The 22620-nt window shown below is 37.9% G+C and overlaps 1 protein-coding gene across 2 annotated transcripts in view; it reads left to right on the forward strand.

Annotated features, from left to right (window-relative positions):
- Positions 1-22620, forward strand: part of HMCN2 (hemicentin 2) — a 2554053-nt gene that overhangs the window by 1865472 nt on the left and 665961 nt on the right. For both annotated transcript variants that reach the window (XM_044058392.1, XM_044058391.1), the window contains exon 60: positions 14229-14431. In XM_044058392.1, coding sequence (XP_043914327.1) covers positions 14229-14431 — 203 coding nt within the window. The remainder of the gene's footprint in view (positions 1-14228; positions 14432-22620) is intronic.

A 22620-nucleotide genomic window follows, 5' to 3' on the forward strand; every position in this document is an offset into this window, starting at 1 on the left:
ATATTTCATAAGGTAAAAACAATGTGTCACGAATTATGTGGATCTGAACTGAAATGCTGTGGACTTAGTTGTGGTAGCACTTTATCTTTTATTTTAATCATTTACTTGTGAAGTTCCATCATTTCTGTTTCTCATTTTGTTTTCCCCAAACATATTTATAGAACTCTAAAAAAGAGTTTTTTATTTACTTTTGTCATTTTTTACTAGTTTCTAATGTGTATTTATTTTTTTCTCAGTGATGGTCTCCTGATAAATAATGCAATATATTTTCACATGTCAAATCCATTCTGCCTGGTTAGGTAAATCTAACTGGTGGAAAATAGGGGTCCATCTATGTGCACAAAAAACACTTTCTCAAAGCCAGGGACTAGACAAATGAACAATACAAAGCTGTCAAGTGTGGAGAAAATTATGTTAACAACATCAGATTTTAAAAAGATGATGCTCAATAAGTGACCATCTGAGGATGTTAATTATCAGGCAGATGAAATTCTGGGTATAAAATAATGGGTCTACTTCTATTTGTCAAAAATACACTTTTCTGACAAACAGAAGATCGAACCCACAAGCGAAAGTGCACTACATCGACTGTGCACTTTCGCAAAAGCCGATTCACTGAAGCACATTACAGTGGGGATAAGGAAATGTATCCTTTTTCCCACTGTAGTGCAATCTCGGAGTTAGTATATTTAAGTAAGGGGAGTGTGGTATTTTGCCCCCTGCAAAATAGTGTTTAAAGTAGTTTGTTTTGAATCGGCTTTTGCGAAAGTGCACTTTTAATGTAGTGTACTTTCGCTTAAGTGGGTTTCTATGTTTCTTGTTTGAGATTGTGAAATTTTGATGAAAAAACATAGACCCAAAATAATATACTTTAGTTATGCCAAGTCTTATTTGTGTATTACTTATTTTGTTATTCCATCTTGACTGGATGAATGGACAGGGAGAATGCACAGAACAACAAAAATGCAACTAGAAAAAGGGCAGAATAAATACAGGATTTTGATCAGCTTTCTGGTGATAACCATCTTATGTGTCTGATACATGGATATCAAGAAATAGAGTATGGAGCAAAGTGAAGCTTGAAAGGTGAATCTTGATGTCCTTGTCAAGAAGTATAACAAGTTAGAGAAAACCAATCATAATTCTTTGTAGTACCTAGAACATAAGCTGCCCAGATGTTATAGTGATGCCACACAGGCAGCCGAGAGTTTTAAAAGCTGTCACACCTTTTTCTGACATGTTTTTCTGTCTTGCACCGCAGAGTGTATTACAGCTTTAAAAAGCTATAAAAGCACTTTCAGCACTGTTCCCTGGTGGCTGACGTGTATGCTGCAGCATAAGCCATGATTAGAAGAGCATTTGTAGGCATACTTTCAACCATTCAGCTTTCAGAATTGTAGCAGTGGCCCAAAAAAAAATCATAGAAGAGGGTCCGGAATCATAACACTCAAAATTTGGTTATTTATAAATATGCAACCCTGGGGATGGGAGAATAATGTGTTAACTTGCACTATTCACCTGAAAAACTGAGGAGCTTATTGTGGAACTAAGATGTGCAGCTACATAGCTCTAACAAAAATGTATCATTACTCTAGAGTGACAAATTACACATGCGTGCACACTTTATACAGTACATAACAGCCAAGCAAGGCACGGCCATTTTATTACAAATGTGCAGAGGTGTGTGCTTGTATCATGACAGTCTATCAAATGCCAACCCCTTCCAGTCATATCCTTAAGGCATGCTCAGTGGATGCTAAGGCTTTGCTGGAAAACCACAGTCTGTACAACTAGGACAACTCCCACACCCTGGTCCCCTCACCTCTTACCCCACAGGAACATATGGACCATAGTGCTCTCACCACTGGCTGGGAACAAATGGGTATATAGACCACCTAGAAGGGCTGGTTTTGATGGCCAGTAGGGAGGGTGCAAAAAATATTAAAATGAAATTTAAATGTATTTCTTTGTACACATTAACTAAGACAAGTAAAAAAAAATAGAAAACTTGTATTAGTGTTATAAATTATACATAGACAAAGAGAGAAAAGGTAATCTATATGATAGACTCCTTCTCTAAAACTATATATACTGCCAGTTCAGCTTGCCTTCCTGTGTATACCAGTATGCTATGTTTTCAGTTTTGGTGTAAATCATTATATTTATCATTTAAAAGCAAACTGATGACAGTACGAAACTGGCAGCAGTGAAGTTTGCATTTAGCCGGTCATTTATAACCATGGATGCAGCTCTAGCTATCCTGTCATCTGAAATGTACTTTCTAATATGTGTTGTCATAATACAAGTGCAGATTAGTTTATTGTTACTTACTTGACCTTGGATGGGTGGATGTATTAATGCAGTCAGTCAGTGCTTAGCATTAACAGCCCAGAAACATGTGATGGCTTCCTGACCTAGAAACACCAGCATTTAAAAGAACAAATCTGGCTCCCAGTTCCTAGTTTTTTCACAAAGGCGCATTGTGTTGGGCAATACATAGTCATGGTCTACTGCCACAGCCAACAGCACAAGACCATCAGTGTCTCTAGTGACCACAAACCTTCTACAGTCATTGTCCACTGTCACAGCCAACAGCACAAGACCATCTTTGTCTCTGATGACCACAAACCTTTTACAGTCATAGCCCACTGCCACAGCCAACAGCGCAAAACTGTCAGTGCCTCTAACAACTGCACTCCCTCTACCGTCATGGTCCACTGCCATAGCCAACAGCACAAGAGAGGCAGTGCCTGTAATGACCACTAACCCTCTGTAGTCCTAGTCCACTGCCAGAGCCAACAGCACAATACTGTCAGTGTGTCTAGTGACCACAAACCCTCTGTACACCTTTAACTGATGGCCTCAGACCTTTTACAGTCATAGCCCACTGCCACAGCCAACAGCACAAGGCTGTCAGTGCCTTTAACAACTGCACTCCCTCTACAGTCATGGTCCACTGCTATAGCCAACAGCACAAGATAGGCAGTGCCTGTAGTGACCACTAACCCTCTGTAGTCCTAGTCCACTGCCAGAGCCAACAGCACGAGACCGTCAGTGTGTCTAGTGACCACAAACCCTCTGTACTCCTTTAACTGACTGCCCCAGACTCCCAGATCTGTTTTTTTAGCCTGCTGGGTCAGGAGGCAAGACATTTTCTCATATTCACCTGTACTTACTGCTGATAGTTTATTTACTCTACTTCCAGTAATAAACATGAACGGGACAAAAATCTCAAGTCAAGACAGACACAAGCTGAAATTTATTTGAACACTGCAGTACCACTTTGCTTTTTGAAGATACCACAAGATATCAAGATGTGTCAGCTACTGCTCTGTTTGTGAAATCGGAGCTATCTAAGGCAAAATCAGAACAGCAAAAGGGACACACTTTAATAAGCTTAAATGAAAGTGTTCTGCTAAACGCAAAGCTGTTGAGTGGTATTTTCTAAAGTATTGATCAAAAGTTGTTATGCACCTATGAAAGTTGGGATAACTGGGTCCCACATTGCACTGCTGTATAACTGGTTCTAACTTCTGCGCGGTTTTCAGCACATAATCACTAGACTCCGTGTACTACATTTAGGTTATAACCAAACAGCAGTTGCATTTACCTTCCTTGTGAGGAGAGCAGATGAAGCAAGTATTAAATATATGCAAGATGGCTGTGCTCCTTGCTGCATATTGGCGGCTGTTACAGATTTCGGATCCAATATGTAAAAAAAAAAAAAAAAACTTTGCTATTACATGGAAGAAAAGCACAGAGTGGGGTATGTGGAAACACTGCAGTGGAACAAGCTTAAAATGTCCTTAAAATTTCCTGCATTGAATTTTGAAGGGTAGGGCAGTGGTTCAGATGCGCCAAGTATAGGACTATGTAAATGAGGGTACAGAGCAGCAGCCTTTCTCTGTGATTGATTAATAGATGGTTTACTTTTTCAGATGACAATCTACATCTGTCCTCTGTGAATAGTGTGAACAGTGGGAAAAGTTTTTTGTTATGCTTATCTCCATCTTATTATAAATAAGAAGGTAAAAACATGAAAAGTAAACACTCTTAACAGGTTACTCAAGAAAGTATGCAATTTCTGCATATTTTCTCAAAGAATTCAGTAAAGAAATTTGAATTACAGCTGGCATCTTTGCCAGGTTCTTTACTAAAATGAGGAAATGTCAAATATATTAATGGTTAGGATGCAATAGAGCACTGCTTGTGAGAAATGCAAACTGACCTGATGTAGTCTAGCATACATATGCTGGACACAAAAAACATGTCCTTTCTAATAAAACTAGTTAGTTAATGACTTTTGTACACACAGCTGTCGTACTTTTCAGCACAGTAGACTTCATAAAGACTGGACATTGTACTGCAGCAACTGAAAAACAATTTGTGGAAACGCCACTGGCAGTTTAATCTGTAAATATTTTTGCAAAAGCACATAAAGTCTGTTCTACCTGAAAATTCAGCCGTCATCATCTGTCTTTTACAGAAATAATGTAACAAACAAAGACTTAGCTTTAACTATTTTAGACAATTGTTATAAATGTAGAAAGATGAAATGTGAAGCTATTTATTGGACCAAACTACAATAAACTTTCTAGCAGTAGTAAGGGGTATGAGGAGCAGCTCTTGGTGGGGAACTTAAAAGCAAACATTTTGAAAGCAAGTATCAGACTATCCATTTGCTTGCGAAGTTGAATAAGAAGGTACTTGAGTTTAGGCACATTTTAATCTTTGTGAAACCTACTGTTAAGCATGTCATTTGTATATGTTACTCGTTCTAAGTTACCACACTACTACTTCATATTCTCTTCAAGCACAACATTACTCTATATCTTTTCAATGAAGTTTCCTAACCGAAGTTTCACCAGATGTGTTGCTATCTTAACAAATAATTAACTGTTATATGTCTTTGCTGGGTATGATATTTATAACTATTCTGTCACATAAAGGTAATTTTATACTACTGCTGTATATGTTTTTATACTTTTATTTCTGTAGTTATCAGTGGCACAGGTTGTGAGTGGAAAGGGTTCCTTGCCCATTCAACAAATTTAAATAAAATAAATAAATAAAATACATCTTCCTCTCCAGAGACTGATGGAGGGAAGCACAGAACATATTACAATTGGTTGTAGCGACTATGACTAAACAGTGTAATAAGTTGGAAACTGTGTACACTAATATAAGCTGCCTACTCATGAGTAGCAGAACTTCCTCCCTCGACACACACACACACACACACACACACACACACACACACGCACACACACCAAGAGACTTTGCTTTTCAAAAGTCTGCAGTTTTAACAAGTTATATCTTGTTGCAGACCACAGATTCCTTCCAGAATACATATTTTTAAACCTGCATTAATACCACGGGAGCTGCCTGTTTAAACATGTTCATTTCATTTTATACTATCATGAAAAAAACGAAATAGGGAGAAAGAGCAGAACATTCATGAGATACTCTTGTTTCTGCTTTCACCAATTACAGGTATGAAATGTACAAACAAGATTACATTTTATTTGTGGAGCTAATTTTGCTGAATTATTAGTATGACTAGAAGCAGAGTTTCAGGTATATATTTCAGGACAAAAGACGAGATTTAGCAAAAATAAAAAGAGCAAATAAACAGATTCATAGAATGAAACAGTGGAGCAAGTCAACCAACCAGTTCTACAAGTCGCACTGCATTTTGATGAAAAGAGCTGTGGTGTAATAATAAAAAATGGACGTTGTATCTAGAAATGAAAGTTAAAAGATGGAAAAGAGCAAAGCCCTTGTATATTTGCCCTGGGTACAAAAATACTGTTTTGAAGAACTTTCTATAAAATCTTCATTGGTCCATTTTGAAAGTGTTACCAAGCAATGCCAAAATCTGCAATGACACTTTCACCAACACTTGGATGCTGCTTTCATGCAAATGTTGAGTTTTATTAATAAATGCTTTGTCTTTTTTGGGAGGACAAATTGTAGAGAGTAGTGTTTGAGCTGTTTACTGCTTTTATAAATATAGTCTGCATTTAAAGTGGAACAGCCTTACAAGATTTCTGCAAATATATAGAACTGGGTATGTTTTTCTGTATTTTCTGTATTATAGAGTTAAATTGTTGCTTATATATCTGTTGTCTTAGTGTTCTGCAAATATACAGAGATCAGTATATATTTTTGGGTTTTATAATTTGTACTCTGATTCCTCACATCTCTGTTGAAACTTTTCCCCACCCCCCATCATTGTGGTTTCTGCTGCTTCTGTGTTGTTAACTCAAGGTTCCCTTAATTTGAACTGTTAATAGCAGCAGTCTGCATTTAAAGTGGAACAGCCTTACAAGATGTCTGAAAATATATAGAGCTGAGTATATTTTTCTGTATTTTCTGTATTATAGAGCTAAATTGTTGCTTATATATCTGTTGTCTTAGTGTTCTGCAAATATACAGAGATCAGTATATATTTTTGGGTTTTATAATTTGCACTTTGATTCCTCAGATCTTTGTTGAAACTTTTTCCCACCCCCCACCCCCCTCCCTGTTCTGGTAGTAGTTTAAATTTGGTGGCTTTTGCAGTGCCCGCCCCACTGTAGATTTGATCTAGGACACTCCCCCAGTCCCATCTCTTTACTGCATTCTACCAAATAAACCCTTTCTGCACTTGCTTTTAGTCCTTTTTAATTTAATTACATTTTTTTCAAACTGTGTGTGGACTAATATTGCTACATACTCAAGTGTGCCAGCTTGCACTGCATGTGAATTGTTTTTGCTACTTTTCTGAAAAAAAAATTGTAAGCCTGTTTCCTACCTTTCCTGTAATTAGTGTTCCAGATACAGATTTGCTGTATCCAGGACTATTTGTAAGCTTCTGAGCCCCCAAGCCTTTCTGTGTTGGAGGAAAGCCTTCTAGCTTATCAGTGGGAGTGGTAAGCACTAGGTAACCTGTCTACCACATAAGGAGTGTTTCTGGCCCAGAATTTGTAGTTATTGGCCTTTTGGGTGGTCTTCCATCTCCCTCAACTTTCTGATTTGAAGGTCTGCATTTGCACTTGTTTCTGTCCTGTAACTCCTGGGCCCATCTCATTTGCTCACTCAAAAAAAAAAAAAAATCTGCTTTTACTGTATTTGTGTTTCTTCCTACTTTATTTTGCTTTTGCGTCATCTTAAAAGTACTCAATTGTATTTATTACTGCTTGGTGTAACTCATTCTAAGCCTTTTAGTTTAAGCACTTGGGCTTCAGACCAGTTGTTTTACATTAGGAAGGTTTGTGGTCTGCACTGTGGTGGCAGGACAGGTAGCTTACATCCTTCTAAGTTGGGAACTGCTGATTGAGGGCTCAGTGTCTGTTATTCTAAAAGTGTATTAATTCTATTTTAAGCACTTGGGTCTCAGGCCAGTTATTTTACATTAAAAGGGTTCGTGGTCTGCACTCTTGTGGGAGGAGAGGCTGGACTCTGCCCTTCTAGCTGGGAATATCTGGTTAAAGACCTATAGTGCCTGCATATCTAAACTGCTTCTTACTGAAATTGGTACACCTTATTTGCTGTAGCATAGACTAGATCCAGGCCTGCTGAATCTAGCTTTGTTTGTGTAACCTGAGCACTAATCCAGGCATTCTTTAAAGTATTCAATTGTATTTATTACTGCTTGGTAGTAACTTGATTAAAGTGTAGCTATCATTCTAAGTCTTTTGGATTAAGCACTTGGGCTTCAGACCAGTTGTTTTACATTAGGAAGGTTTGTGGCCTGCACTGTGGTGGCAGGACAGGTAGCTTACATCCTTCTAAGTTGGGAACTGCTGATTGAGGGCTCAGTGTCTGTTATTCTAAAAGTGTATTAATTCTGGTTTAAGCACTTGGGCTTCAGGCCAGTTATTTTACATTAAAAGGGTTCGTGGTCTGCACTCTTGTGGGAGGAGAGGCTGGACTCTGCCCTTCTGAGCTGGGAATTTCTGGTTAAAGGCTTATAGTGCCTGCATATTTGAACTGCTTCTTACTGAAATTGGTACACCTTGTTTGCTGTAGCATAGACTAGATCCAGGCCTGCTGAATCTAGCTTTGTTTGTATAACTTGAGCACTAATCCAGGCATTCTTTAAAGTATTCAATTGTATTTATTACTGCTTGGTAGTAACTTGATTAAAGTGTAGCTATCATTCTAAGTCTTTTGGATTAAGCACTTGGGCTTCAGACCAGTTGTTTTACATTAGGAAGGTTTGTGGCCTGCACTGTGGTGGCAGGACAGGTAGCTTACATCCTTCTAAGTTGGGAACTGCTGATTGAGGGCTCAGTGTCTGTTATTCTAAAAGTGTATTAATTCTGGTTTAAGCACTTGGGCTTCAGGCCAGTTATTTTACATTAAAAGGGTTCGTGGTCTGCACTCTTGTGGGAGGAGAGGCTGGACTCTGCCCTTCTGAGCTGGGAATTTCTGGTTAAAGGCTTATAGTGCCTGCATATTTGAACTGCTTCTTACTGAAATTGGTACACCTTGTTTGCTGTAGCATAGACTAGATCCAGGCCTGCTGAATCTAGCTTTGTTTGTATAACTTGAGCACTAATCCAGGCATTCTTTAAAGTATTCAATTGTATTTATTACTGCTTGGTAGTAACTTGATTAAAGTGTAGCTATCATTCTAAGTCTTTTGGATTAAGCACTTGGGCTTCAGACCAGTTGTTTTACATTAGGAAGGTTTGTGGCCTGCACTGTGGTGGCAGGACAGGTAGCTTACATCCTTCTAAGTTGGGAACTGCTGATTGAGGGCTCAGTGTCTGTTATTCTAAAAGTGTATTAATTCTGGTTTAAGCACTTGGGCTTCAGGCCAGTTATTTTACATTAAAAGGGTTCGTGGTCTGCACTCTTGTGGGAGGAGAGGCTGGACTCTGCCCTTCTGAGCTGGGAATTTCTGGTTAAAGGCTTATAGTGCCTGCATATTTGAACTGCTTCTTACTGAAATTGGTACACCTTGTTTGCTGTAGCATAGACTAGATCCAGGCCTGCTGAATCTAGCTTTGTTTGTATAACTTGAGCACTAATCCAGGCATTCTTTAAAGTATTCAATTGTATTTATTACTGCTTGGTAGTAACTTGATTAAAGTGTAGCTATCATTCTAAGTCTTTTGGATTAAGCACTTGGGCTTCAGACCAGTTGTTTTACATTAGGAAGGTTTGTGGCCTGCACTGTGGTGGCAGGACAGGTAGCTTACATCCTTCTAAGTTGTGAACTGCTGATTGAGGGCTCAGTGTCTGTTATTCTAAAAGTGTATTAGTTCTGGTTTAAGCACTTGGGTTTCAGGCCAGTTGTTTTACATTAAGAAGGTTCATGGTCTGCACTCTTGTGGGAGGAGAGGCTGGACTCTGCCCTTCTGAGCTGGGAATTTCTGGTTAAAGGCTTATAGTGCCTGCATATTTGAACTGTTTCTTACTGAAATTGGTACACCTTGTTTGCTGTAGCATAGACTAGCTCCAGGCCTGCTGAATCTAGCTTTATTTGTATGCTGCTTGTTTGTTTGCTTGTTATTTCCCTGAAACGCTAATTCCACCTAAAACACGGCTTTTCAGCGCTTCTGTGGATCCCTAGTGATATCTGCATTGCTTACTGTACTTATTTCCTTGTTTCACTTGAAAGAAAGTTACTGTTTGTCGTTTTTGCATTTAAGTTACCTGAAACACACTGCATTTAAGTCACCTGGCACTTGCTCACTAAAGCAATTATATAAGTCAGCACTAAAATATTAAAAGCACTACACCCTCACAAACTCCCCTTGTGTACCTCATTCCCCATTGGCCCTTTTTTTTCAATTATAAAGGAATTCCCAATACTATTCTAGCATGTCCAAAGGTCAGTTGTCTATCTCCTCTCCGGTCCAGCTGGTGAATCTGGGAATCTTGAGGCAATGTTACATCTGCCTCATGTACACAGACAACCCTCTCCTCCTCCCAACAAATTCCAACACATGTGAGAGATGCAACCATATAGCCATACTGGAGGCTAAGCTCTCTCAACTCAGTACTGGCGAAACCAGTCAGGAGGAGAAGGAAACCACACTCACTACAATTCCAGTCTCACATAGACCTACCACGACAGCAAACCAAACACATAAACACACAAAAACATACTCGGAGGCTCTAAATAAAAATCTGCCTAAGCAGCAGAGACCTCCAAAGCAGACACCCAAGCAACCGCTACCCCAAAACAAAACACGTGCAACACATAGCTCACAAAGCCAGTGTGCCGAACAGTCACAGCCCTTAAGGCTAAACAACACACCTGATACTCTTGTAATAGGTGACTCTATCATCAGGCACACTGATGTCCCGCTCACCAGGCTGAACAAGGAGAAGGTCACGGTGAGCTGCCTGTCGGGCGCTAGGATCCACCACATAACACAAGCACTCAGGTCACTCCAGGGCAAGTACAAATATGACTCAGTCATTGTCCATGCTGGTGTGAATGACCTGAGACATACCTCCCTGGACTACATGAAAAGAGACATAGAGGAGCTCTCTGAGCATGTAGCCCATGCCGGTATGACCCTGACCTTGAGTAGCATCTTACCCTCACCAAGAATGTTGCCACAATATGAAGACAAGATGATCAATTTCAACAATTGGCTTAAGTATTGGTGTCATTTAAAGGGGATCCAATGCCTATCAGCCTGGGATGACATGCTCAACAAGCCACGATGCTTCGCTAGGGACGGCTTGCACCTGTCACCCCTGGGCTTTCGAAGGCTCTTGCTACCACCATAGTACCTTTTTTAGGCAAGGCTCAAAAGACAAACCCACCTCCATAGGTATCACAAGGGATAAGAAACTAAGAGTAATGCTACTCAATGCCAGAAGTCTAAACCTCAAGATGCATGCACTCAAAACTCTCCTTAGCATGGAGGAAATCGATATCTGTGCAGTAACAGAAACCTGGTTCAAGGCTCCAGAGAGCACCCCAGCACTACCAGGTTATACCTCATACCATGCCTTTCGGCCCCAAAACTTGGACCGTACCACAAAAGGAGGTGGAGTATCAATATTCGTCAAAGATACCCACACCTCCAGGTTGGTGGCACAGCACGAAGCATCAGAGACTATCCATGTGCAACTAACAGTGGGTAAAACTGCCTTCCAGTTTATAGCCTGCTACAGACTACCCTCCCAAACACAGGAACCCCACTAGGCCTTCCTGAGAACACTGGAAAATATGAAGGTATCTCCAAATACCATTATATTGGGCGACTTCAACTACCCAAACATAGACTGGGAGCATTACTCTAGCTCCAACACCCTAGCCCAAAGGTTCCTAGAATTTATAAACTCAAATGCTATGGAACAACTTGTTACCACTCCCACAAGAGGGGAAAACATACTGGACCTGATCATCACTAACATGGGGACTCTATGCTCCAGACCAGAAGTGTATCCCTCACTGGTAAGATCAGACCATAAACTATTCTCACTGGATATTCACATCCCAACTACACCCCCTGCCCTGAAAACCACAGTGAAAAACTTCTCTAAAGCAAATTTCACACTCCTCAAAACCGAGGTGGAATCTTTCAAAGCCCCCGAGCCTGTGGAAAATACAGCCCAGACCGCAGAATCCTTTATAAATGCATTCTATGAACACCTTCAGGAATGCATGGATCATGCAATCCCAAATAAAACCAAGACCCAATCCTCCAAAGTCAGACGTCCTGTCTGGTGGACCCCAGCCATAAACAAACTATACAATAGAAGGAGGAAGCTACTACATGATAGAGCAAAATCCCAAAAAGGGAAGGCATCTCTAATCAGTATTAGCAAAAAACTACGGGCACTCATAAAATCGTCTAAGGCCAGCTTCGAGAGAAAAATTTCACAGGACACTAAGGATAATCACAAGGCTTTCTTTAGTTATGTTAGGAACCTGGGTGGGAATTCCCAGATATGCTCAGAATTAGTCCAAAATGACAAAAAATACACCGAACCCACAGACATTGCCAACATCCTAGCTGACAGGTTCAGCGCAAACTCCACCCCCCCTCCCCACCAAAAGGGCAAATATTTATCCCAGCAGAGTGCTGCCCCCCTGACATCTCAGATGCTCAGGTAAGAGCTGCCCTCTCCAAAGCAAAAAAACACAGCATCAATGGGACCAGACGGTGTCCCGGGCTGCGTCCTACATGAACTCCAAGAAGAGCTAAACCCAAACATAAAACTACTGTTCAATCTTAGCCTTGCTACAGGATATGTACCCAAAGAGTGGCGTACAGCAACAGTGGTCCCTCTCCACAAAGGTGGTGCCTCAACGGATCCTGGAAACTATCGCCCCATAAGCCTGACTAGCTTAGTCTGCAAAGCTATGGAAAGGATCATCATGGACCTCATAAATAAAGATATTGGGGACCTACAGACACTGGATCCTACCTAGTTCGGCTTTGTTAAGGGCAGATCCTGCCTCTTAAACCTGGTTGATTTCTTTGAAACAGTCACCAAGGCCATTGACGAGGGAGAGGTGGTCCACACAGCCTACCTGGACCTCGCAAAAGCCTTCGATACAATACCCCACTCGGGCATTATAGATTAGCTCACCAGCTTAAATATAAACCCCTGTGTCACTAGATGGGTTGCAAACTGGCTCAAGGACAGAACCCACATGGTTAGAATTGCTGGAGCCATGTCAGACTCCAAACCAGTTACAAGTGGCATACCACAAGGCTCAGTCCTGGGACCTCTCTTGTTCGGTATATATTTCTCGGAGGTACAGGCCAACACGGAAGGACTGTGGCTGACTAAGTTCACAGATGACTGCAAACTGGGCGCCATAATCGACTCTCCAGCCGACACAAGCATCCTCCAAAAGGGCCTCATAGAAACAGACAACTGGTGCCAGAGCCATGGCCTCAAGCTAAACGCCAAAAAGTGTATAGTCATCCCTTTTGGCAAAAACAAAGTGCCCACAAATTACCACATAGGTGGTAATCCATTAAGTACAGAAGAAGTAATTAGGGACCTGGGGACCCAAGTTGATAGCAATCTCTCATTTGACAACCACGTGGCCAAAGTGGTTAGAAAAACATTTTATATAGCCCACCTAATCATGAAGGGATTCACATCTAGATCAGGGGAGGTCATTGTGCCTCTTTACTCATCCCTCATCAGGCCCATAATTGAGTACAATGCCCCTTTCAGGATGTACCTTACCAGACACCTGCAGCAACTGGAAAGACCCCAAAAGTACCTCACCAAGAGGATCATAGGGCTCAAACAGATGCCATATGCTGCCCGGTTAAAGAAACTCCAGCTCTACTCAGTGGCATACCGCCTGCTCAGAGGCGATCTGTGCCTGATGTATAAAGCCATGTCCAACCCGGAATTAATGGACATGCTGCACCTCAGAAAATCCAAATCTCATCGAGCTACGCGCTCGAGAGACTTGAACCTCAGCACTGAAATAAATAGGACATGCTGGAGGGATAGATTCATAACCCAGAGGCTCCCTTCACTCTGGAATAAAATCCCAGTCCAGGTTAGGCAGAGTCCCTCATTGACTCTCTTCAAGAGGAATCTTGATGAGTGGATGGGAGATCGTAGGTTTACCCCTGGTATCACTTCTGTGTCACTGTTAGACAGAGGCACAGTATACTAACCTCGAAAAAGGGCATAGCAAAATTAATTTAAAATGGGTGGCAAAAGCCAAACACACTCTGGCTAGGCTTATAAATGCCCTAGGGCAGATAGCCTAGTATGAACCTATGAACCTATGTGTCTTTTTGTACAGTTGCAGTCAACAGAGCTCTGTAGGTGTTTAATAAGTTCTGTGTAAAAAGGATGCTTACATAGTGCTTACAAGATTTTTACAAATGGAAAAGGAGGTTGCTGTCCAGTAATTCCTCTAGACTTTTCCATTGGTATCACCAAAATATAATGCTGTCCAAATCTACCTTGTGGTAATCACCAGAAAATTCCATGCATGACTGTTAAGCTATGCACATGTAGTGACTTCAACTGATCTTGCAGCATTGGCAATTTTTTCTGAGTACATTTCACTGTAAACCAGTCTGTATGTGTTCATGCATGTGTGTGCACTTGCGCGCGCGCGCACACACACACACACACACACACACACACACACGTATATCTATACTCTATATGGTAGTGACTATCCACTTCCGACACTGAAACTAAAGTGATAGACTTTTTTATATAATGATGTCATAATTATGTTTTAGTATAACTTTTTTGTCTTTTTCTTTATTTTCTTCAAGCCCCACCCACTGTAAAGGAACAGTCTGACAAACGGCAGGAGGTAATCGTTATGAGGAAAGGGGAAACTGTTGAACTGCACTGTGAGTCTGATGCTGTACCAGAACCCACAATTAGTTGGTATAAGAATGGACACCAGGTGGTGACAGTGAGTGAGGCTCGAACCTTGTCATCGGGTCAGATGTTGAAGATTCAAGACATTCAGGTATAATTAGGGCCACCACAGCTTGATACAGTTGATGTTTTTTAACGTGTCAGTCTTGTTGCCTTACTATATCCCAATAAGAGAAGATACAGATAAATTATTATAGCCCATATTTTATGCATTTTATCTTAAATCTAGTTTTGAAAATGGTATGTGCTTTACAGGTGATTACAGGTGATGAGGTTTATGGACAGTTGTGAAGGAAGTCCTGTGTAGCCATTTAAAACACTCTTTTAAAAGGCTGTGTTTCTGGAAGCATTGCACATACTTGGACAGCAAGAAATTTGAAATTTCTTACTGATAGACTTAATTTGTTTTCAGGATTTGTAGATAACTGCTCTACCAATTTAAACAAACAAGAACATTTCCAAAAGCCCATTCAATTCTTTTCCATTGGAAAATCGCATCCATGGAAAAGAAAACAAGGGGATGAAAAAGTATGTCAGTTATATCCTTCTGGATTGTAGCCAAAGATTCATGATTTGGCCCTTTCACAAGGATTTCTTGTGTCTTGAGTGAAATAGAATACACCAAATGAAGTGCACTGCAATGTTGTATGCCCAAAGATGGAATTGCTGCAATCCACTGTTAAAAAGAAAAGGAAACCGTATTTTCATTATGTAGTATATATTCTGAACCACCACAAAGGACAAAGATACTTGACTCATTCCTACAAACAAAACTAACTCTGAGAGTATTGCACCTCAGAGTTAGGATATCCCCCTTAAATGTGAAAAACAGCTTCATTTGTACAAAAGTAGCTTTTTTCAAACAAATACTCAGCAGATACAGGACGTGATTATTGTATGTCTTTATTATCAAATATAATGAGGACATTAAAAATGAATTCACATCTTAGCATTTGCATTAAAAACATTGGACTTTTTTTTAATTCTTGTAGATCAGCGTGCTATCCTCTGCCTTCTCAAATGTGGGTCAGGTGGGGTATTTCAGTGCTTCATGGCTGTACACCACAAAGCTGGTCATAAGATCATATAATTCCAGAAATTTTGCAGGAAATTCTTCTGTCCCTCATCCATTATGTGGTAAGGGTGGAAAATTAAACTATGTACAGCATCCTCAGTGAGACCATAGACATAGTCTCCTGTGATAGATTTGAAGGAATTACAGTCTATAGAGAAGAAATGAAAGAGGAACAATGCACTAGTCCAGATGCAGTAAGTCCAAGCAATGGATTTCCTTCACCCTTCGGAATGACTCCTTAGACACTTTAAAATACATTTTTTCTTGGAAATATTCGGTAAAAGAATAACTTAAAACTGTCATCCAAACATCTGTAAGATTTTGTGCTTAGCTTAGCCATACATATCCCTTCCTTCTTAGTAAATTTACAAAAAATGTATAGTGTGTGAGTAAAAGTAACAGCAGTCACTTGAATCTAAAATGTGAGTAATTAATGAACAAAAAATAAACAAGGGAATTTCAGAGGCCGCAGGTTCATCTGTAGTAGTGTTGCTGTAACTGGCTGCAACAAAAATGGACCATGTCTTTTCTGTGGATTCCAAGAGCCAGAATAGTAAGATCCATGTTCAAACCTACAAAGAGCAGCTTTAAAGGTTATGATGACATATAGTAATTGTGCACTGTAGTGCTAAAGAGATCTCCAGTGATAAGTTGTTAAAGTAATACAAATGAGTTTGTTTATTCATTCATTCTCTGACACACACAATTTTCATTTCAGTTTTATGAGGGAAGTGGGATTCTGTCCTGATACTTAGAGAGCATGGCAAAGAAAGTAATTCTGCATAGGATGACAGTCTATCTCTGCCTGTAATGAACTTTTGCAGTCAGAAACACTTTGGATTGCTTCTGATTTCTTATACTACAGTAACATACAAGTACAGAATTAATTTTTAAAATTAAGGTGTGTAAGTGACGTGAACATTTTGGATAGCTAATCATAAGTGATGAAAATCGTTCTCAAAAAGGACAAGTAAGGGACTTTCAAAGATGCTGCACACTGATAACCAGTTTAACTTAAGCTTTCCCAGTGTAGAAAAGAAACTAAAAGACAAGGGCCAGGAACACTATCACTTTTACTAAATTCAGTTACTGACTAGTAAGCACACGGCCTAGATGGCAACAAAGAAGAAACTAAGAAAACCTGAAAGAAAATCAACTAGAAAAAGGTCAAGATAAAATGCTGACTGGGAAGAATCCTGCAAATGTTCAGAAAAAAAGTTCAAGGTCCAGCTTTGGTCCAAGACAAGGCTTCCAGTATTGTACAGAAAGATAAAGCAAATGTGCTTAGAGTTGATTAAAATATACAAAACACTAAAACAGTGTAACAATTCAAATAAAAGGCAGAAAAATGGAGTAAGCTTTAAATAGATATTCAAATGAGTTGATAAAACTTAAAAAATCCAAGATGAAAATTACAAAAAGGTGGGATGATTATGAGGCTGCTCAACAAGACATATTAGAAAAAAATGGCAGAATTGGAGGACAGAGAACATATGGAAAATCTGAAATTTTCTGCTGTACCAGAGAAACTAGAAGAAATGGACTGTATTAATTTTATGAAGGCACAAATAAGCAACTGGACTGGTATTCTACAGCAACAACCCTTAATTGATAGGGCACCTCATGGGTATTGCTCCAAATCTGGCACTGAGAAAGAGGCCAAGACCTGTATTACTAAAGATGCAAATCTTTCAGCAGAAAGAGTTGTTCTTGAGAAAACTATAGCAAAAGCTGGAGACAGTAAGGTGTTTGTAGAAAATTATTCACTGTACACAACGCAGAAGAGCAATAAATGCATTCCAGCAATCAGGGAATGTTGAGAGACAGGTATGAAATCAAGCTGCTGTATCTGACTTCAGAATAATTTTCTTAGAGTATCAAAGTCATTTTTTGATGCAGAACAGGCTAAGGAGGAAATACAAAAGTTTATCCAACAAAAAGTGAGCCATCAAGAAAGCAACCCTGCTTCTCATTCTTCTGGTAATCCAGCATATGGACAGACTTTGCCAGTGAAACGTTTTCCATTGTTCCAAAGGAAAATGCTTGAGAGGAAGTGAAAAGCACAGGAGGTGACTAGAGTAACCAGGAGTGCCTTGGAATTTACCAGAGTCTGGAATTGGTGATGGAGATAAACAGGAAGAAGACCAGCAACATGGAAGTTAGTGAATAAATGTGAGACTGCGAATCATCAGTTGTGTTTGATAAATACAGCTGCATAAGAAAACATGGAGAGAGTGGACTTTTGTTGAATCTGTTAAAGTTATGGGGAACTGAAAGGCATTAACCTCACTTTGTCATTAATGTTTGGAAGGACACTGAGGGGAGGAAAAGTGGAAGGATAAAGGTTAACTGTAAGTAAAGCAATTACTGTTCTTAACAGTATTTCTATGAAACATTTCATGATATAAATTGCATAATTTATAGTAAAGAATTTGTAGTAGTTGATGTATGTGATAAAGATACTAAAGTAAGCCGATGTATTTTTCCTTTACTTTTGTTTTTTTTTTCAGTATTAAGAAGTGTTGGCATTACATTATAAAAAGAGAAAAAAAGGCTAGGTTGTTTAAGTTAATAGGCTGTAATCTTGGGTTGTTGGGGTGGGGATGGGGGTGCAAAAAGTACACATATCATAATATATGTAGAGGTTATTTTAATATAATAATGAGTTTTTTAGAGGAAGCAAGTAAATAAGAAAACACTGACTTAATATAATGAAAAGTTTTCTTTTAGCAGTAAATGTTTCAGCTTGTCTTTAGAAACCTACAGCTGAGGAAATTTTTTCTCATACATTTCCATGGAGACAAGCAGATTATAAGGCAATAAAAAGCCTAAGAACCATTTCTTCAAGGTTAAAAGTCAATGTTTTTGGAAAGGATGCATGTTTTTTGCTCACACCTGTGAAGGGAATAAAGATAAAAACTAACATATAGCAATTTAGCAATTAGTGTAAGTAAAAGCACAGGCAATAACATAAATCTTAGCATGAATAACATCAATTTTAGGTGAATTAAGGAATGAGTTTGCAATTGTCTATTTGGAACAATTGTTCCTACTAGGAGGGTTAAACTTCATTATTTGAATATGTACACAGTTTTGTGTGTCTTTATTAGTTAACGGGTTCTGGGGGTGTTCTGGAATGTTTTTGAGGGGTTTTAATTAAAACAGAAAGTGTTGTAAATGGTGACATAGGTTCCAGTGTTGATGATAAGAAAAAATGTATAAAGGATCAATCTGCCAAACATTAGTACATTAACACAAACCACTAAAATGTAAACGACCAACTGTTCAAAGAAACCGCTAAACTGCCAAATCTCTTTCTAAACTAAGCAAATTTATTTAAGTGCTTTTCATCCAACAGTATCATTGGACTTCTTCAGATTAACAGAAAACATTTACAAAATCCAGCTACATTTAAATAACCTTCTCAAGATCACATGGTAAAGCAATAAATTTGAAATTTTAAAGTTGTAAACACTTTTAAACAGTTCGCTATCTAAAATCCTGTAAAAACATTTTAAAATCACTTGTATTGCCAACATAAAAACAACCTGTGTTGATATTTTTGTTCCACATCCATATTAGTTGCCTTGGAATATAATAATAATAAAATGATGAAAAACAATCATGAAAAATAATAAACAAAATATAATTTTCTAATACAAGACATCTCTACATACTACCCTATAAACCTAATATATTACTATACAAAATATGCTTGCATATATTTACATGCACATTTTATCAATACATTTTAAAATTACTTACATAAATTATACGTTATCTATCCAAACTTTTAAGCTTCAATAAACACATTATTGAACACTTTTCATTTAAACCAGGATCTGTGTATGCATTCAGCCTAATTTGCCGCATTAATTCCATTTTTTCCAACAGTAAACTGAATTGACCACCCCTCATATCATGAATAACTTGATCAATTACCTTAAATTTAAATTTATGATCTGGATGTGCAAGTACAAGCCTAGGTAGAGCATTTTCTTCTTTGTGTTGACTTATGCTCCTGAGATGTTCATACACCCTGTCCCTCAGTCTCCGATCTGTCTTACCTATATAAAAAGAGGGGCAGGCTTGACATTTAGCAACATAAATGACTCCTTTTGAGTTACAGTTAAATCTATTCTTACAATTTAATCTAAAGCCATTTAAGTCAATTGTGATTCCAAGTTCCATAACTTAGCAGTATGGACAGTTACCACACTGCATCATTCCCAAATTCCTCATTTTTAAGTTTATTTGTTTAAATTTTTAAACCTTAAATTTAAGGTAATTGATCAAATTATTCATGATATGAGGGGTGGTCCATTTAGTTTACTGTTGGAAAAAAATGGAATTAATGTGGCAAATTAGGCTGACTGCATACACAGATCCTGGTTTAAATGAAAAATGTTCAATAATGTGTTTATTGAAGCTTAAAAGTTTGGATAGATAACATGTATAATTTATGTAAGTATAAATTATATGAATTATATATATATATATATATATATATATATATATATATATATATATATATATATATATATATATATATATATGTATATATATATATATATATATATATGTATATATATATATATATATATATATATATATATATATTTTTTTTTTTAAATTTGTTGATAAAATATGCACGTAAATATATGCAAGCATATTTTGTATAGTAATATATTAGGTTTATAGGGTAGTATGTAGAGATGTCTTGTATTAGAAAATTATATATTTTTTTCATGATTGTTTTTCATAATTTTATTATTATTATTATTATTATATTCCAAGGCAGCTAATATGGATGTGGAACAAAAATACCAACACAGGTTGTTTTTATGTTGGCAATACAAGTAATTTTAAAATGTTTTTACATGATTTTAGATAGCAAACTGTTTCAAAGTGTTTACAACTTTAAAAAATTTCAAATATATTGCTTTACCATATGATCTTGCGAAGGTTATTTAAATGCAGCTGGATTTTGTAAATGTTTTTTGTTAATCTGAAGAAGTCCAACGATACTGTTGGACGAAAAGCACTTAAATAAATTTGCTTTTTTTTATAAAGAGATTTGGCAGTTTAGCAGTTTCTTTAAACATTAGTATATTCATATATCATAAAAGCTGGAAATAAACATTTAAATAATAATAGGTGGGAATAATGACTTATAATGGTGACACTCTCCTTATTAACTTGGAATGAGAACGATTTCACAGATACAGACAAAACAAAGAATATTTAATTATATTAAGAAATCCAAAGTATAAGCAGTGCTACAGGAGACACATTTGGAAAGAAATGAGAATTTGAATTTGATAAAGAAATGACTTCAGGATGGATATTCAGCAGAATATCAGGGACAAATGGGAAAAAAGGAGCACAGTATTAATTGCTAGAGGAGCTCCAATAGTGACAGAAGAGGAAAAAATATAATAATTGCAGATTTATGGTAGTAAGGGGATACTGCCAAGAGATAAGGATTGTGCAAACATGTATTTATATTCCACCTAAAACCGCTGTTGTGGGTCTTACAATACGAGAAATAATCAGCTTTCAGCTGAGAATATTACTTATAGGTGGTGACTGAAATTTTATTTTCAACAATGAGGATGGATGGGGAGGGCCTAGAATGAAAAACATAACAAAAAAGGTAGATGTATGAAGACATTTTAGAAAATATTTGGTATGAAAGATGTGAAGTCAATAGCAGGAGCTCTGAGATAATTTGCATATTATTCCTCAAGGTAAAATAATTCGGCTAAACTTGATAAAAATATATTTTACAGGAATATGTCCATTTAACTGAAAACTTTTGCACACATCCAATAACTGTTTCAGATCATGTGTCAGTAATTAAGATAAAAATGCAGGGTAATGAAGTAAACTTGAGATAGATGTGCTTCCCACCTACCTGTTAAAACTGTGGAATTTAAGGAAAGGTAAGTGGAAATTTTGAGGGAGTTATCAGGAAAGGTAAAAAGAACTGCAAAAGTTATAGCTAGTGTATGGGATAAAATGAAAGTGAAATTTAAAGTAGGGTCAAAATAAAAGAAAAAGAGATACGGTTAAGAAGTAACAAGAATTGTTTAGAGGGGCTGACAAAGGTTTAAATATTACTGAATAAGGAGAAACTCGCAGAACAAGAAAAGGAGCAGTTGCAGAGTGCTAAAGAGAAAATATGGGAACACCTGGATTATATGCATTAATTTAGAAAGATTGCTGTTAAGCAACTGTTTTTTTTTTTTTTTTGGATAACTCCAGATCACAAACATTTTTGGCACAACATCTTAGGCACCAGAATATAGAAAGGGTTGTTACCAAACTTGTGGAGCCGATTGCAAAAAACATAACCAGAAATCCTGATTTTCAGAAATTTTATGAAAATTTGTATAAAGCAGAGGAATATGGAAATCAAGAAAAAGTGCAAATAGAAATATTTATGGAAGATTTAAATATGCCAAGGTTAGAGGTAGATGAGGCTCAACAATTAACAGTTAAGATAGGAGGGGATGCGATATACTTGAAACCTAAAAGTGCTATCAAAAGTTAAAAGTACTGCATCAGTGGGTCCTGATAATATCCCTGGATGTGTCTTAAATAGCATGAAGCATAATTTAGCCACACCCCTAACAACACTGTTCGGTCTCAGCTTCCATACAGATTTTATAGCAAACGAATAGAGAACAGGTACGGTCATTTCCCTGCATAAGGGACAACCTTTCAAAGACCCAGGCAATTACAGACCCATAAGTCTGACCAACCTCATATGCAAAGTTATGGAAAGACTTATCATGGAATTAATCAGTCAGCACACATGGAGTCTCCAAACACTGGATCTGTCCGTTTGGATTTGTCAAGGGCAGGCAATGCCTACTTAACCTGGAGAATTTTTTTGAAAAGGTTATCAAAGCAATGGATGAAGGCAAGATGATGCACACTGCACACCTCAACCTGGCCAAAGATTTTGACACAATTTCCCACTCAAGCATAGTAGAAAAGCTAAATAACTGTTATGTAATTCTTGTGTGGTGTGATGAAGCGCCATTTATCAGCGAGAAAATGCTAACCAATTAAAGAATTATTTTAGAGCTATTCTTCCTTGTTTGATTCCTGCTATCATTTTATTTATTACATTTCCTTTGGTTTATCTCCAGGACCATTTATCCACTGTGGAATACCTTTTCATTCTGGTTCAGGAT

Source organism: Protopterus annectens, chromosome 16.part0, assembly GCF_019279795.1.
Source record: "Protopterus annectens isolate FY-2018-M chromosome 16.part0, PAN1.0, whole genome shotgun sequence".
Classification (NCBI taxonomy): Eukaryota; Metazoa; Chordata; order Ceratodontiformes; family Protopteridae; genus Protopterus; species Protopterus annectens.